Here is a 16,017-nt window from a genome sequence, read left to right as displayed (position 1 = left end):
ACTAGAGCTGGAGATGTAGGTTCTAGTCTCACTTTTGCCCCTAACTTTTGGCAAGTTGTTCCATCTTTCTGGATTTGCTTCTTTATATCTAAAGTGGAGCCAGGCTAGGTAGCCTTGAACAGCCCATTTCTCTTCTACAGCCCTCAACTCAACATAGATGTTATGAAATCAGAGACTTAGGTAAATGAAGGTTTCAGGCAGGAACATGTATTTAGTTTTTCTAAGTAACAAATGCTTTGAAGAGAGGAATAAAGGTTCCACTCAACACTTGGCAAGCAGTATTTGTTCTGTAAAATAATTAGCAAGTGAGCATTATTGAACTGGGTTGTCACATAATTCCAAGAGAATTAAACAAGAAAAATTATATAGGAGACTCACTTTTCCCTTCCATAGATAAGAAGAGTGAGTAAGACAAATCACAGGTGGATGGTTAGTAAAGATATATGCAGAAGGAGAGAAAAGAGTATTGTCATAGGGGTCAGGAACCTTGAGGTTTAGTCCCAACTCGGCCACATTGAGGATTTGAGCATGTGAGCCAACTTCCAAAGGAATCCTAAAGATCATGGATTCCAGCCTCCCACAATATAGTCATCCACCTGTACTCATTAAAATACTCTTGGAGAAACCAAGATGGCAGCATAGGTAAACACCAGAAATTGCTGCCTCACACAACAACTTCAAAAATACAACTAAAAGACAAAACGGACATCATCCAGAACCACAGGAAGGCTGGCTGAGTGGAAATTCTACAACTTGAAGGAAAGAGAAAAGCACACTGAGACTCACAGGCGGTGCAGAAGTAAAGTGCAGAGGTACGGAGGTGCCCGTGGAAAGGGCTGGCAACTGAGGACACGGTTTTCTTTTTCAATCTGGAGGGAGTCTCAAGCTCCAGACTGCTCTGAACTCCAGTTCCGGGTGAGTCTCTGGGGACCCAAACTCATACGGGGAGAAACTGGCCTGTCTGGCATTGGTCGGAACTCCCGGGCTGCTTTCTCTCAGAGGTGCTTGCAGCGATTACCGGGACACGGAGACGAGGAGCCTCTTAGGGCAGGGCTGAGGATCTGCCATAGCTGCTTGCTCCACCCTGTTGATCCCCTGAGACCTCGCCCCACCCAAGCTGTGCGCAGAGGCTTTTGCATATGAAAGGCCTGGCCCTCTGCAATCTGAAAATTACCTAACAAACTGCAGCTGGGTCAGAGAGACCCAGAACTTCCAAAAGAAGGCCCAAGGCCTCACAGCAGCTTGCATTGCTTCACAGCTGTGCCTCATCTGGGCACCTCCAAACCCCAAACAAAGAAGGGAAATCTGCAGATCTCTCCATAGCTCCTGCTGGGTAGCCTCAGACAGAGGCTAAATTAGCACCTCCTTAGAGATCCAAGAGCCAGTATACCCAGTGGTCAGAGTGGGACCATCCAGATTACAACTCCTCAGATCCATAAGGGACACACTCAGGGGACAGACTCAGTGAGCACTAAAGCCCCACTGAAGCAAGTCTTGCCCCAGAAGGGTGTCTTCAGCACAGACGTTCTCCCACTGCAGACACAGCTGATTCTCACAGCCAATTGGCCTGGAGATCAATTCCTCCCAGTGATACCTACAACAATCAAGGCTTAACTACAATAAGACTGTGCACAAAGCCCACAAAGGGGTGCACCAAGAGTGTCCACTTCAGGTAATTGGGGATGCTGAGCCCCTGGGCCCTACAGGACACCTAGCACAGAAAGCCACTCTATCAACACAGGGAAGCATAAAAAATGCGGACACAAAGAAACAGGTCACAAATGACAGAAATGGAGGAAAGAAAACTACTGGATATGGAGTTCAAAACCACACTTCTAAGGTTTTTCAAAAATTTTCTAGAAACCGCCAATAAATTTAGTGAGACCCTCAAGAAATCTAGTGAGACCCTCGAGGTTATGAAAAAGAACCAACTAGAAATTAAGCATACACTGACTGAAATAAAGAATATTATACAGAGTTCCAACAGCAAACTAGAGGATTGCAAGAATCAAGTCAAAGATTTGAAATACAAAGAAGCAAAAAACACTCAACTGGAAAAACAAAAAGAAAAAAGAATCCAAAAATATGAAGATAGTGTAAGGAGCCTCTGGGACAACTTCAAGCGTACCAACATCTGAATTATGGAGGTGCCAGAAGAAGAGAGAGGGCAAGATATTGCAAAACTATTTGAAGAAATAATGACAGAAAACGTCCCCTACCTGGTGAAAGAAATAGACTTACAAGTCCAGGATGCACAGAGAACCCCAAACAAAAGGAATCCAAAGAGGGCCACACCAAGACACATCATCATTAAAATGCCAAGAGCAAAAGACAAAGAGAGAATCTTAAAAGCAGCAAGAGAAAAAAAAGTCAGTTACCTACAAGGGAGCACCCATACGACTGTCAGCTGATTTCTCAACAGAAACTATGCAGGCCAGAAGGGAGTGGCAAGAAATATTCAAAGTGATGAATAGCAAGAACCTACAACCAAGATTACTTTACCCAGCAAAGCTATCATTCAGAATTGAAGGTCAGATAAAGAGCTTCACTAATAAGAAAAAGCTACAGGAGTTCACCACCACCAAACCAGTATTATATGAAATGCTGAAAGATATCCTTTAAGAAGAGGAAGAAGAAGAAAAAGGTATAGATACAAATTATGAACAACAAATACACATCTATCAACAAGTGAATCTAAAAATCAAGTGAGTAAATAATCTGATGAACAGAATAAACTGGTGAATATAATAGAATCAGGGGCATAGAAAGGGAGTGGACTGACTATTCTCGGGGCGGGGGGAGGGTGAGGGGGGTGTGGGAAGAGACTGGACAAAAATCGTACACATATGGATGAGGACAGTGGGGGGGGGGTGGTTTAAGGGCAGAGGGTGGGGTGGGAACCAGGTCGAGGGGAGCTATGGGGGGAAAAAAGAAGAACAACTATAATAATCTGAACAATAAAGATTTAATTTTAAAAAAATAAAAAATAAAGCCAAGCATTCTGCTGTGGGGAAAAAAAAAAAAAATACTCTTTCCTCTTTCTATGTGTCTGTACTAACAGGTCCAACTAGGAAAGCAGAAGTTATATTTTTCCAAAAGTGTAATAAAGAGAACTGGTTGTAGAAAAAAATAAAATAGACCAGAGCTAAGGACAGAGCTCTGTGTCACTCCATTGGAGACTTCCCTCTACATTAACTAAGTGATGGAAGAGCTGAGAAGCCAAACAGAAGACAGTGTGACAACCTATTAGCAACAGCAAAAGGCCAATGCCATCCCAGGCTGGAGGTATGGAAGGGAAGAGATACTTTGACTGGAACACAGAGGCTGTGGTCACCAGATGGATGCTGGAACCACAGTGGGTTCATCTGGTGGGAGCTGGAGCCATGGAGGAGATGCAGCCATTGTCGGAGGTGCCAGGATCTGAGGGATAGAGGATTGAGGAGAATATTCTTGCTCTTCTTTCCCCTGCTCTCCAATCTTCTGTCAGTGTCTCACACTGGCTGGATCCAGATAGAGGCCAGCTTCCAGAAGCCTGGCAAATGCAGCCTGCAGGGGTCAGCCCTCTTCCATACAGAGCAGAGAAAGGGAAACCTCTTTCATACAGAGCAGAGAAAGGGAAAGGAATGGATCTGAGGACAAGTAGGCCTGGACTGGTATTAGGTCCAAATTCTACTTTCTTATAACATCTATCCATTAGTTGTCCATCAGCCTAGAGTCTAGGTCTTCACACAGGAGGACATCCATCCTGGCATGCCTTGTTTTCTTTCTTACCCAGACTGACACTCAAACTTCCTCATACAGAATGCTTTCCAAATCTCCTTCATTATTCTGGTTCTACTCTTTCAGGAGCAACCTGGTATGGCTCCTTAAAATGCGTCACAAGCCCTAGCTGGTTTAGCTCAGTGGATAGAGCATTGGCCTGTGGACTGAAGGGTCCTGGGTTCGATTCCAGTCAACAGCACATTCCCTGGGTTGCGGGCTCAGTCCCCAATGGGGGGCATGCAGGAGGCAGCTGATCAATGATGTTTCTATCTCTTTCTCCCTCTCCCTTCCTCTCTGAAATCAATATTTTTTTAAAAAAAATGTGTCACCAGATGTTCATGAGACCCCATATGTCCATAATACCAGCCCAAATACAGGAGGATTAGTCCTGCTCTTCTTGTGGCAATGCACTGTTATCCCACCGTTGACTCATGTTGAGTTTATGGAAAACCAGAACCTTGTAATTATATCTACAGTCATAAAATAGAAAGATGCAAATTGACTGTGTCTTCATGACACCCACCAACCAATCAGAAGTGGGTATGCAAATTAACCCAACAAAGATGGTGGATTAATTTGCATACACAGGCGCTGAGCAGCTGGGGACGGTGCAGGATGCTTGCGTTGTCACCATGGTGATGACACAGGCATTCCACACTGCCCCAGCTGCTCTGGGCCTCTGGGCAGCATGGGAAGGCAGAAAGGCAGCTCCGGGCCAGAGTGAAGGCTGTGGCGGCACCCAGGGAAAGGAAGGCCCATTCTTGCATGAATCTTCATGTATTGAGCCTCTAGTCTTCCTGATATAATTCCAAGTAAGCCCCAGTCTTTCCTAACCTGTCCTAGCAGGGTAATCTACACATGTGATAAATACAACCAAATTCATCCTCTAAATCACTGGGGGTTTTTGTGTGTGTGTGTGTGTGTGTGTGTGTGTGTGTGTGTGTGTGTGTGTATTTTTAATTTTCTATATACTGGTTTTTAAAAAAATAAAATAGACAAGAGCTAAGGATAGAGCTCTGTGTCACTCCATTGGAGACTTCCCTCCACATTAACTAATAATCATGAATCAAGGCTTCCTGGGTAGGGTTGTTCAATCAGTTCCAGACCCACCTAACAGCAAGAGAATTACGTAAGATTCATCAAGTGCTTTATGTACAACCATCATTTCCCTTCACTTTGTACCTGAAACAGAGAGGGTGCTCCACTAATACTTGCTGCATTGAAGTTGAATAAAATTATCTTGATTTATACACCTATTGACTCTATTTACTGAAAGCTACCCGGTCATTTTAATGGGACATGATAATGAACCCATGTTGGCTGCTGGTGATCACCATTTTCTTCTTTTAATGTTTATAAACCTGTTTGCTACAGACTTTTTGCTAGAGAGTGACAAAAATGCTACCAATGTTATTCCTGGACTCCACTCCTTTCTTCCTTTTAAAAGCCAGGGCAATATTGTCCCTATCCAGTCTTTGGATACTCTCTTATCTTCCTAAAAACTTTAGGGACTCTAGTGGCTGCTTAAGCCTCTTGGGTCTTGACTCCCACTTCTCCCCAGTAGGAATAATGGTGACCCTTTCCATGCAACAGAGCTGTGTAAGGATCCAGGAAGATGGGCACAGCTAAAACAGTCCCTTAGGGTGCCCACATAGGAGCCATGTGGGTCCTTGTAAAACCAGCTCCAATACAGTAGTCGCAGCCCCAAAGTGAATGCCACAGTGGGACCAGCCACCATATGCAACCAGGGATTCTCCCAGCAGGGCTGAACCTGTAATCCTAGTGCTGCTGTTTAAGAGGCTTACAAACAACCCCACAGGAAGCAGAGCCAGAGCACAATAGAGATTGGAGCCATAGAGTGTTCTTCTCTCTCCCTCTTTCCTTTCCTCTGTCTCAATTTTCCTCTCCCTCTGAATCAGTGCTTGAGAGTCACTATAACTGCATTAGCTTCTCAGGCAGCTAAGGAGGCAGTTAAGGAGGGCAGAAGCGAAGAACCTGAGGGAACAGCCTGATGCCCAATTTGCCAGCCTCCCACAAGGTGTCTGGACTTGGATGGGGCTGTGCAGCGTACACAGCGCCCACAATAAAAATGTGGAAGGAAGTTTTCCACCCCTCATCCTCGAGGAACCCCCTGCGGGCTCAATCAATGCTCGATAAAGGCAAGAATAAACCAAAACAACCACTCTCTGCTGAGAGGAGATCATGTCCATAAAAATTCTTTATAACCTTAAAGTCTCGAGATATTCACAATGATTACTTTGTTAGCTACAATTTTCTGTCTTGTTTCTCTCTCCCAAGACCAAATGCGGTTGGTGAAGGTTCATAGATAGTGATTGCAGATGTGTGCACAGATTTAGACATGATGATGTTCACTGATGCTGTCTTCTATTAACAAAAAATTGGAAACAGCCTACATGCCCAACAAAAGAGGAGTGTTTAAATACATTATGGTATACCCATACATGTGTACAATAGAATACTGTGAAGATATTAAAAGCCATGTTGTCAGAGAGTGGATGGAATAATGTTCACAACATATTGTTCAAAGGAAAAAGCAAGTTACAAAAGTAGAATGCTATACACCACAAAGAGAGAGTTTTTTCGAAAGATATATACGTTATTGTAGCCGGTGGGATTATGAATGGATTTTAAATTTTTATTTTTCATTGTTTATATGTGTTTTCTCGTTTTTCTACAGTGGTGTGAATTGCATTGGAAATCGGGGCAGGGGCAATAAAACTTATTTTTGCTAGCCGGAAAGAAACAGGAAAAGCCCACTCTTTAAAGGCTGCCTTCTGGCACCTTGTTCTGTCAGATGGTTAGAAGCCAGCTCAGACCCCGCTGCCCAGCTTGCCTCGAGCCCCATGGAGGCGGCCTTGGCTCTGGGCAGAAGCTTCCTTGGTGCCAGCATCCACCTTGAGACAAGTTATTAAAAATGGAGTTGTCTTGGCCAACCTCTCATCCTGAAGTGCCAAGGGCCACTTCAGCCCAGAGAAACGCAGTTCCGGAGCCATGTGGGTTTTTTAAGCAGAGCAGCAGCTCTAGCTGGTGAGAGGAACCTCCCTCGCTCCTCCCAGCTGCCTGCCGAAGGTCTGGAGACAGCTCCCTTTCCATCCCACAAGAGGAGACAGGCAGATGAGTCACAGCCCTGGCTCAGATTGAAGAAGTATTATTGTGCTGGCAAAAATGGATCTATTTTATTATCTGTTTCTTGATACCTTACAAATAGATATGCTTTTCCCACCAGAGAGGCGAGTTCCTTAAAAAGCCAACAGTTTCGTTTGGCTGAAGCTAAGAAATGACCAATAAGAGTTAGAAACTCGTGTCTGAAGAGCAGCCAGGCTGCAAAGATGTAGTGGAAACACTGAGGAAAGTGGTTTATAACCCTCAGACTCTAGATTCAAGTCGGCAAAGTGATGCCATTCTTCTAAAAATATACAGAGGAACTACGGAAACCCTTTCCTCTTTTCTAAGAGCTTTTTCTCTCTTTCCTTTTTTAAAGAAATATACTAGGATTGGTTTGTAAAGGAGCTTCGCCAACCACAGATTTCACTGTTTTCATGGGGGTGATGGTCGTGGGATACTATTTTAAGGACTTCCTTCTCTTATACAGATTTTTCCACACTGGGAGAGGACAGATAAGGTATGTTCCACTAATGTTCCTCATTAAACACACATGCATGCCAACAGTCATTTCCTTTTGTCTTGCTATCCCATGACAACAGATTGCATATCATCGGAAATTGGAATGGGGACATTATTTAGTTTGGATCTCTCTTCTCCATTGTTTAATTCCACATTCAATTTTTCATTCTATGTCTGCCTCCTTTGCAGAAATACACTGTGACTGAATATAGGAACAGGTAAATGGGTGATCGCTACTTATTGAAAGCTCACCTCATAGACTTTCCAGGATCACTTTGACCAGCAGACCCCCAACCCCCATTTTATCTCTAGGCTGAAGAGTACTAGGTACTCAGTGAAGATCTGATGACTGATGGGCATGTGTATCGTAAGCGTGCGCTCCTGGTGCTTTGCTTACTATTGACCGAGTTCCAGCAGTGAGCTTCCCTGTTTCCTTTATTGCTGTGATCAGAGGTGTTTTGGAGGTATTTAGAGGTAGCTGGATGCCTTTGCCATCCAATATGCTCTGTTCTCTGACACTATCGTCGTTGTTTTGCCTTAAGACTGCAAAGCTCTGATGGCAAACTTTTAAAACGACCCCAGCTATTTGGTTTTTGAGTATCAACTTTTTATCCAAATGTTGCTATGAATTTTTTCTTGTCACTTAAAAATGTGATTTTAAATATTTGTTTCTCTAAACGGGATCGATTAGATTTAAGAATGAATGTTCTTTCCACTTATCAGACATAAGCTGTGTGCCAGGCATTGGGTAAGAGCTTCCACAGTCATTGTTTCATTTACTCCCTTAGAACCACCCTATGAAGGAGATGCCAACACAGGAGGAAACTAAGGAAGGTTATGCCATGTGCCCAAGACCACACATTTAGGGTGGGGCTCTTCCCACCCCTCCATTGAAATCCATGTAACTTTTACCAAAGTCCGTGTGTTTGGTCACCCAGAACACATCTTCTGAGAACACAAGGTAGCGCTGTATTTGCAATCTGCGAAGCCCATATCTGACTAAAGGAAGCAGCCCCCAGGTAACAGGGAGGCCAAACCCACCTGTGACACTATACCCTAAGGAGCTGTCCTGGACATCGCATAGCCCTGACTTCAAGTCCCTGCTCACCCACTTACTGGACCTGAGACCACAGGAAAGTCATCTACTGGAACAGGAGACTCCGTTTCTACATCTATAAAATGGAGATAACAGTATAGATTGAATTCTATAAACTTGCCAACTTGAAACTATTTTTGACCTCCAACAAAGCATTTTCAAATGGCTTCCCCTAAAATTTTCATTGGATCATTGTAGGAGTGCGAGTAGGAAACACTCAAAAAATGGCACTTTTTGCCCTAGCCAGCTTGGCTCAGTGGATAAAGCATCAGCCTGCGGATTGGAGGGTCCCGGGTTTGATTCTGGCCAAGGGCACATACAAGCCTGGGTTGCAGGCTCGATCCCTAATAGGGGGCAAGCAGGATGCAGCCCATCAATGATTCTCTCTCATTATTGATGTTTCTATCTCTCTCTCCTCCCTTTCTCCCTGAAATCAATAAAGAAATATATTTTAAAAATAAATAAATAAATAAATAAATAAATGGCGCTTTTTAGTAGACTGCTCTTCCTGATTTCATTTTGCTCGGTCAGTCACGTTAGTCTGTATTCTCTGCCTACACTTCATATGCAGTGTTACACAGTTGCTGGAGGTGATAGTTCAGGGAGACAATAAGGCTGTGTGGATAGTCAACAATTAACAATCTCCTGAGGGTCCGTGTGTTTTTTCCCTTAGTTTAGTCTCTTACTTACTGAATAAATTTACAAATGCTTTTTTTAAGAAAGTGGAAAGAGGGCGTATTGAGGAAGTTTAGCACACTGTGTTAAAGGCAAAGAAAAGGTTTTAAAATCAATTCTTGCCCCTGGAGACTGGCAGGGTGGGTCCTGCCTTTGATGTGACCCAGGGCTCCCAGCGCTGGGAACCGGCGCCCCTTCGGCTGGTCCACCCTGCCCCACGCACGCCTGGGGAGTTCGCTTTACTTGCCGGGCGTCGTTTACTTCCCTGGAACCCTCGCTTGCATTATCCTATTTACTCCCCCAAAACATTCCGGACTAAAGGAAACTCTCCTCTTCCCCATTTCCCAACTGAGGAAAAAGACCTAAGTTGAGTCACTCGCCCAAGGTCTATAATCGGTGGAGTCGCATCGAACCGGAGCGCCCTGACTCCCTCTCACTCGGAACTTCACAATTTCCTATTTGGCACCTTTTCACCTAAGAATCCTCCAAACTTGGCCACACCCAAGAAAAAGGGACCGGCCTCGCCCACCGCGCCACTTCACCGCGCTCCCGGAGTCCGGGCGCCGGTAGGAGGAGTGGCACCGCCCCCGGGGTACTTAACCCCCGTCTGGGCCCGCGAGGCGCCGGCTGCTCCCGCTCCGAACCGCTCGCGCCTCCCCCTCTCCTCCCTTCTCTCTCCAGGCGCGCCCCACCCTCCGCCCCGCGCTCCCCTCGCGCAGGCACCGGCCGGCGGGCGCGGGGAGTGGGGAGCGGGCGGCGCTCGCCGCTGCGGAGCCGCCTCCTGGCCGCGGCCGCCGCGCATAGTCCAGACCGCACCTCCCGGGCCGCCGCCTCCTGGCTGACCGCACCGACTGCGCCCGACAGCCCGAGCCGGGACGCAGGCTCCCAGCGCCCCGCAGACGGGCAGGAGGCGGTGGACGCCCAGCCGGCAGCCCGCAGCATGGATTCGGATTCCGGCGAGCAAAGTGAGGGCGAGCCCACGACCGCCGCAGGTACTGAGTGGTCGCGGCAGCCCGGCCGGGAGGGCTGGGACCGGGAGAGGAGAGGCCGGGGCAGGAAATCGCGAGTGTTTCTCGGAGCTGCCAGGCGGGAGGCCAATCCCCAGCAGCTGGGTCCCTTCCAGGCAGGGACTGGCAACTGCTCCGCGCTGGGAGTTTGCTAGGGCTTTTCTTTAGGAGGCAAAGGAGGTGCATGTGCGTGTAGCTCTCGGTGCAGCAGGGCTCCCGCAGCGCGCTCGGGTCTCCGGAGCTGATGGGGGTGGGGAAGGGTTTGGGACCTGTAGTTTGCTACGGTGAGGGTTGCAGCACATCTGCCTCTGAAATTACTTTCCGAGCTCTTGACCCCGTCCTCCAATCCGGGGCGACGCGGCCGCTGCGGAGCAGGTGACCCGGGGCGAGGATATGACTGGGGACTCGGGGAAGAAATACCCCGCGGGTGGACGAGCAGGGGTCAAACCACAGCTAGTGGCTGCGGTTTCGCTGGACCAGCCCGTGCAGAAGCGTTAGCCCAACCGCCTGTCCCGCACGCGCGCAGGAGGTCCCGCGGAGGGTCCCCGGAACACAGACGCGGGGGCGCGCCGTGGCCGGGCTTCGCCTGGAAGAGGCTTCGCCTGGAAGAGGCACCGCCAGCTTTTCACAATCGATAGTTATTGAAGCGATGGGTGGATGCTTGGGAAAAAATGAATGTCCTCCCCCGCCTCTCCCTGATACTGAGCAACAGGATGAAGCCACCCACAGCCTTGGGTGGACTTACTGCTGGGCTCTGCCCACCTCCACTGGCTGGCTCTGCCCTCCGCCCCGGAGTCCAGGCCCGGGAGACAACACCCGCGCACGTGCCCGTGCCCTTTCTGCCGCTCTCTGTGTGACCCTGAAGGCCAGCCCTCCCCAGCAGACCTGTGACCTGAGTGCTGCGTCCCACCTGGTATAGCCCCGAGGCCCCGGACTAGTCCCCACTCTTCCCAATGTCAGACCAGTGTCCTAAGAAAGGGGACCAAGTGACAAGAGGGCACCATCAGCCGAGAGTGGGTGCAGGGAAGGAAGGCTCTGGAACCAGGCAGGACCGCGCCAGGCGCTGTGAGAAGGACCCTACATGTATCATTCCCCTTCATCCGCACAGCACCTGGCCAGGTGATTGTCATAGCTTGCCCACATCTCACAGCCAGGGAGGAGCCACGGACAGAGTCCTTTTCCACTGGGTCGCACCCCTCAGCCTCTCACAGGACGGCTGTGGCCAACACCTTCAGGTGGGTGGGAAGAGGCTGCAGGAAGGAAAGGTGGCAGCGCCAAGATGCCTGTGTGTGAGGATTCCTGTGTGTGTGCGCCAGGGCTCCCTGCTTTGGGTAGGTATAAATAATAAACATGAGCCCTTTGCCTACCTGTATGTCTCTGTGGCTGTGAAACATTAAGATTTCATTTCACAGGTGACTTGTGGATCTTCTCACATCATTTAAAAGATCCAGTGTGTGTTTGTGTGTATCTAAGTATATTTTCAAAATTGAAAGGTGGGGGGCAGTGACACTGACACTTTACTTTCTCAAAATCCCAGGAACTAACAGGCTCTCCAGGCCCACCCTAAGATCTCCTTTGGGTTGATGGGGAGAGGAGGAGAAGGATGGGGGGGGGGGGGGTTGGGGGGGAGACATGCTAGAAAAGTTAGTACTTAGGTGAAAGGGGCAAGTAGGGTATTCTTAAGCGTCTTGCTGCTGCTCCCTCCAGCCTTGCCCAACGCTGAGTGTCTGAATGTGCTCATGTCCCTGTCAGAAGGCCTCTGCACAGCTAACAGCAAACATCACCACTGAAGTCAGGCGGCCAGATGAAGAGCAGGGCAGCCAGCTCTTGTGAGCTGTCACCATTTGCTTGTGCCTCACTGTTTTCTACAGTCACTTCTTTCTCCATGTGCTTGGATCCCACAAGTTGAACATTTATTTGAATGCCATGAGCCACTCTGCTAAATGGTATGCTGTCTCACTCATTATTTTCAGTCTTAAAAGTACTCTTTGAGACAAAGCTTCAAAGCTTGATGTTATTCACCACCTTGCTGTGGCTGCATCTTGTCAAATGGAAACTCTGTTGCAGCTTCAGATACAGGTTAAATGACAGGTATGTTAGCCACAGGGGCTGACCTTTGTCCCTCTAAGGCAGTGGTTCTCAACCTTGGCTGCACATTAGAGTCACCTGGGAATCTTTTTAAAATCCTGATTTCTGGGCCTCATCCTCCGGAAATTCTGTTTCTTTGTTATGGGGTGGAGCCACAACAGTAGTAACAAAGGAACAGAATTTCCCGAGGATGAGGCCCAGAAATCAGGATTTTAAAAAGATTCCCAGGTGATTCCAATGTACAGCCAAGGTTGAGAACCACTGGTGTAAGGAGTGTGGACCTGTACCTGCGCAAGCTGGATGGGTTTTAACTCAGATGGACAGGAGAGCAAGTGGACCTCTTGGATATCCGCGTGCGTGCGGGCGTGCACGTGTGTGTGCATGCGTGCTCGTGTGTGTGTGTGTGTGTGTGTGTGTGTGCACACGCACACGTGCGAGCATACCTATTTCATAGGGAGTTGCCATATAAGGGCTCCTTCCTCCTCAGTGCCCTGCCCTTCCTGAACTTGTGAAAAAGCCCTGCCCTAAAATGGGCCTTATTCAGGTCAAGAGCCTGGATTGTGGAATCAGAAAGACCTAGATTTCAATCTCTACCTGATGGGCAAGTTACTTAGCCTCTCCAAACATCAGTTTCCCCCTCAGTAAAATGGGGGTTAGCAATAGTACCAAAAGGGGCTGTGAGGATTAAATAACACATGAAAAGTATCCCTGATAGTCATTCAATAAAGTGTAGCTGCTATTTTGATTACCGCCTGATTGGATTATGTGGCATAAGAACACTTCTAAATAATGTGCCCCAGTGTTTTTATAAAATGTAAACCCATAGGCATTTGTAAAACAATAATGTTGTCATTATTATCACATTAATGCCACTAAGGAGATTTTTTTTAAATTTTCTCTCCAAGGTGGTGTGTGTGTGTGTGTGTGTGTGTGTGTGTGTGTGTTTGCTTGTTTGTTTTGGGTAGATTATTTTTAATTTACCTCTTTTCACCCTCATCATCTTCCAGCGCAAGGCATGAAGATGGGGATTTTAAATCTGCTTTCACCACCCTTTCCTCTAACTCTAGGGAAAGTTGTAAAAAGCAGAGAACCCCTTGCCCAATCCACCTGGTAACCTGGAGATTAGCCACTTTCATGCCACTTCAAATAGAAGAAGAGGGTGTAACCTCCTCACCCCCCTCTCCCCCCCGCCACACACACACACACACACACACACACACACACACACACATTTTTCCCTTCAAGATAGCAGTAGGCACAGGAAGTACTCACCTGATCTCTCTCCCGTTTTTGCCCATCTCACCAGTCACGAATTGGCAGAGGAGTGAGGACATCTCCAAGGACCACTTACTCTTTACCCCTTTCAAGAGACTTTTCCGGAGATCTCCTCAGCACCAGCAGATCTCTCATCTAGCACCACCATGCATAGGAGGGCCAAGCGGGGGTGAGATCTGTCTCAATCTGCATTTTCTGTTTTTCAGGAAGCACAGGATGATGCTTCTGTGTCGTTCTGCTGCTTGCAGCGCCTCAGCCTTTCTCTTGTTTTATGGTTCTTTCTATGATTAGGAGGGAAGCAGAGTTTATGGAACACTGGATTCACTCCAGAGACCCAACTTGGCAGTCTGTCCTTTGAAACCCTAGAGCTTGGTCTATTAACTCCGCAGTGATTGAGAGTCTGTCCAAAGATGCAACAAGCGAGTAAACATTAGCAATGTCAGCTTTTTCCCTTTCTGGCTTGTGAGACCAAGGTAGTCTACCCAGCTAAAAGCAGACAGCTAGCTGGTCCAGGGCAGCCAAGCTGACGGGGCATCCTTGCGGCTGGGTAGGTACTGCAGACAAGCATTTCCATGCTGTGGAGTGCAGATGTGGTAGCAGAACTTGAAGACAATAAAGGAAGTGGAAAACAGCAGGCTCCTAACAGTTCACCCCCTAGGTCCTAAGCTTGGTCCATGTGAACAAGGTAGCAAGGAGTGTGTAGGCCCGATTGGTGGCCAGGAGGAGAAAAGGTGTTTTCAAAGTCAGACACCACTTGAGCAAAGGCACAAATAAACAAGGAGGTGAGTGGAATGGAGACAATACTGGGGAGTACTGGGAAATAAAGTTAGATGAGTGTAGGAAGGGCCACTTATAGGAGGGTCTTAGTAACTTGGTCCTGATAGTGATGAAAGAATCCCCTGGGCTTACTATTGAGCAGAGATGTGACCAACTGGGAGTGGGTTTGCAGAAGCCACATTTGACTGACATGAAGCACAGGGACCCAGGTTTGAGCCTCAGCTCCCAGGGTGTGGGCACAATATCAGAGGGGGTGGGAGTGCTAAGCGCTAAGGCGAGGCAGAAGAGGAAGGATGCAAATGCCATTTCAGAGGAACAAACTGAAGTTGGTGACAGATTGCACAAAAGCAGTGAAAGGGAGAGTGGAGGAGACTGCCGTGTTAAGAGGGGTGAGGGCGGGGAAATGCAGGAGACGCACTCCCAGCCCCTCCTCCCGTCAGGAACTTTGCGATGTCTGCCTTAAAGGGACTCTCCCCCTGTAGACAGTAAATCATGATTGGGATGGTGAGGTTCTGGAGTTTGTTGATTCTCATTGTTAGGTTCCTGGAGGCGGCTGTTCAGTAACCTCTGTCAACCCACAGAAGGACGATTAATGAACGGACCAACTGAGGGCAGGGACCTCCTGGGGATGACGTACCGCTTGGCTGTTAGTCCCAGTCCCATGTTTTATTCCTGTTTGTGGACGTATTCAGGGGCCTCTGCCTTGTCCACACAGTGGGCTGTAGCTGCTCTGAGGGTCAGGACCTTGTTTTGTGCTTTCATGTTCCCAAGATTTTTATGGACATAATAAATAAATGAGATCTTGACGAGCCTCCTGAGAACTCTGCACTATAAGGCCAGATACACAGCCAGAAACCTGTCCAGTGAAGCGGAACTGCCAAAGCTTCCCTTCCATGTTTGGTTTTGCTTCATTGCTTTAAGATTTCTGGCACTGACTAGGACACTGTGTTGGAAAGTATAGGGGAGCGGAGAGAGATAAGGACACAGTCCACCCTGTCCGCCAGGGCTTGAGATCAGGTAGGAGGAGAAGACACATATACCGATTACCACAATCTAAGCCAGTGCATGAAGACTCCTGATCTCCTTGGCTGGGATTACACCTCAGCCTCATCTCTGTTTAGGTTCTCTCTTGATACCAGCCACTTTCCATTGTGTGCTTCATGGTTATTTTTGTATATGTCTCATCTCTTGTCCTGAACTCTTCTAAGGCCAAGGTCTGAGTCTCTTTCACCTCTCACCAACCCTACTCATGTGCCCTGAACACAGTGGTAGGTTGTTAGCTAGATGGATGCTGGACGGGTAGGTAGATGTACGGATGCTGTTGTAGGTTGGTTCCCCAGGAAGCAGGCTCTGAGATGCAGGTTAAGATCTAGTAGGTTTTGATCCCAAAAGCAGTCTCAGAGAAACAGAGAGACACTGGATTGTAAAGCAGACCCAACAAAGCATTATGCTTTGGAGCTGGAATAGGCCTTCGAACTGTTCTACATTGCGGTGAGGGGCCAGGCCTTTATGTATAACTAGAGGCCCAGTGCATGGATTTGTGCACTGGTGGGGTCCCTCGGGGTGGCCTGCGGGCATTGGGCCCTAGCTCGCGCCCCCAAGCTTGCAGCCCCAGCTCGTGCCCCCAGCCTCAAAGCCCCGCAGCCCCGCCTGGCCCCCCCACCGCCCCCTCACCTGCTCCACCATCCCACC

At 48.0% G+C, this 16,017-nt stretch overlaps 1 protein-coding gene across 1 annotated transcript in view; it reads left to right on the top strand.

Annotated features, from left to right (window-relative positions):
- Positions 1 to 9,816: 9,816 nt before the first annotated feature.
- Positions 9,817 to 16,017, top strand: part of TNFAIP8L3 (TNF alpha induced protein 8 like 3) — a 38,600-nt gene continuing 32,399 nt past the window's right edge. Inside the window, exons 1-2 of the mRNA XM_036301441.1 lie at positions 9,817 to 10,170; positions 13,580 to 13,717. Coding sequence (XP_036157334.1) covers positions 10,119 to 10,170; positions 13,580 to 13,717 — 190 coding nt within the window. The 5' untranslated portion in view covers positions 9,817 to 10,118. The remainder of the gene's footprint in view (positions 10,171 to 13,579; positions 13,718 to 16,017) is intronic.

This window comes from Myotis myotis, unplaced genomic scaffold, assembly GCF_014108235.1.
Source record: "Myotis myotis isolate mMyoMyo1 unplaced genomic scaffold, mMyoMyo1.p scaffold_m19_p_1, whole genome shotgun sequence".
In the NCBI taxonomy this organism is placed as follows: domain Eukaryota; kingdom Metazoa; phylum Chordata; class Mammalia; order Chiroptera; family Vespertilionidae; genus Myotis; species Myotis myotis.
The sequence above is the reverse complement of the archived record's forward strand: the minus strand, read 5'-3'. Positions and strand labels throughout refer to the sequence as shown.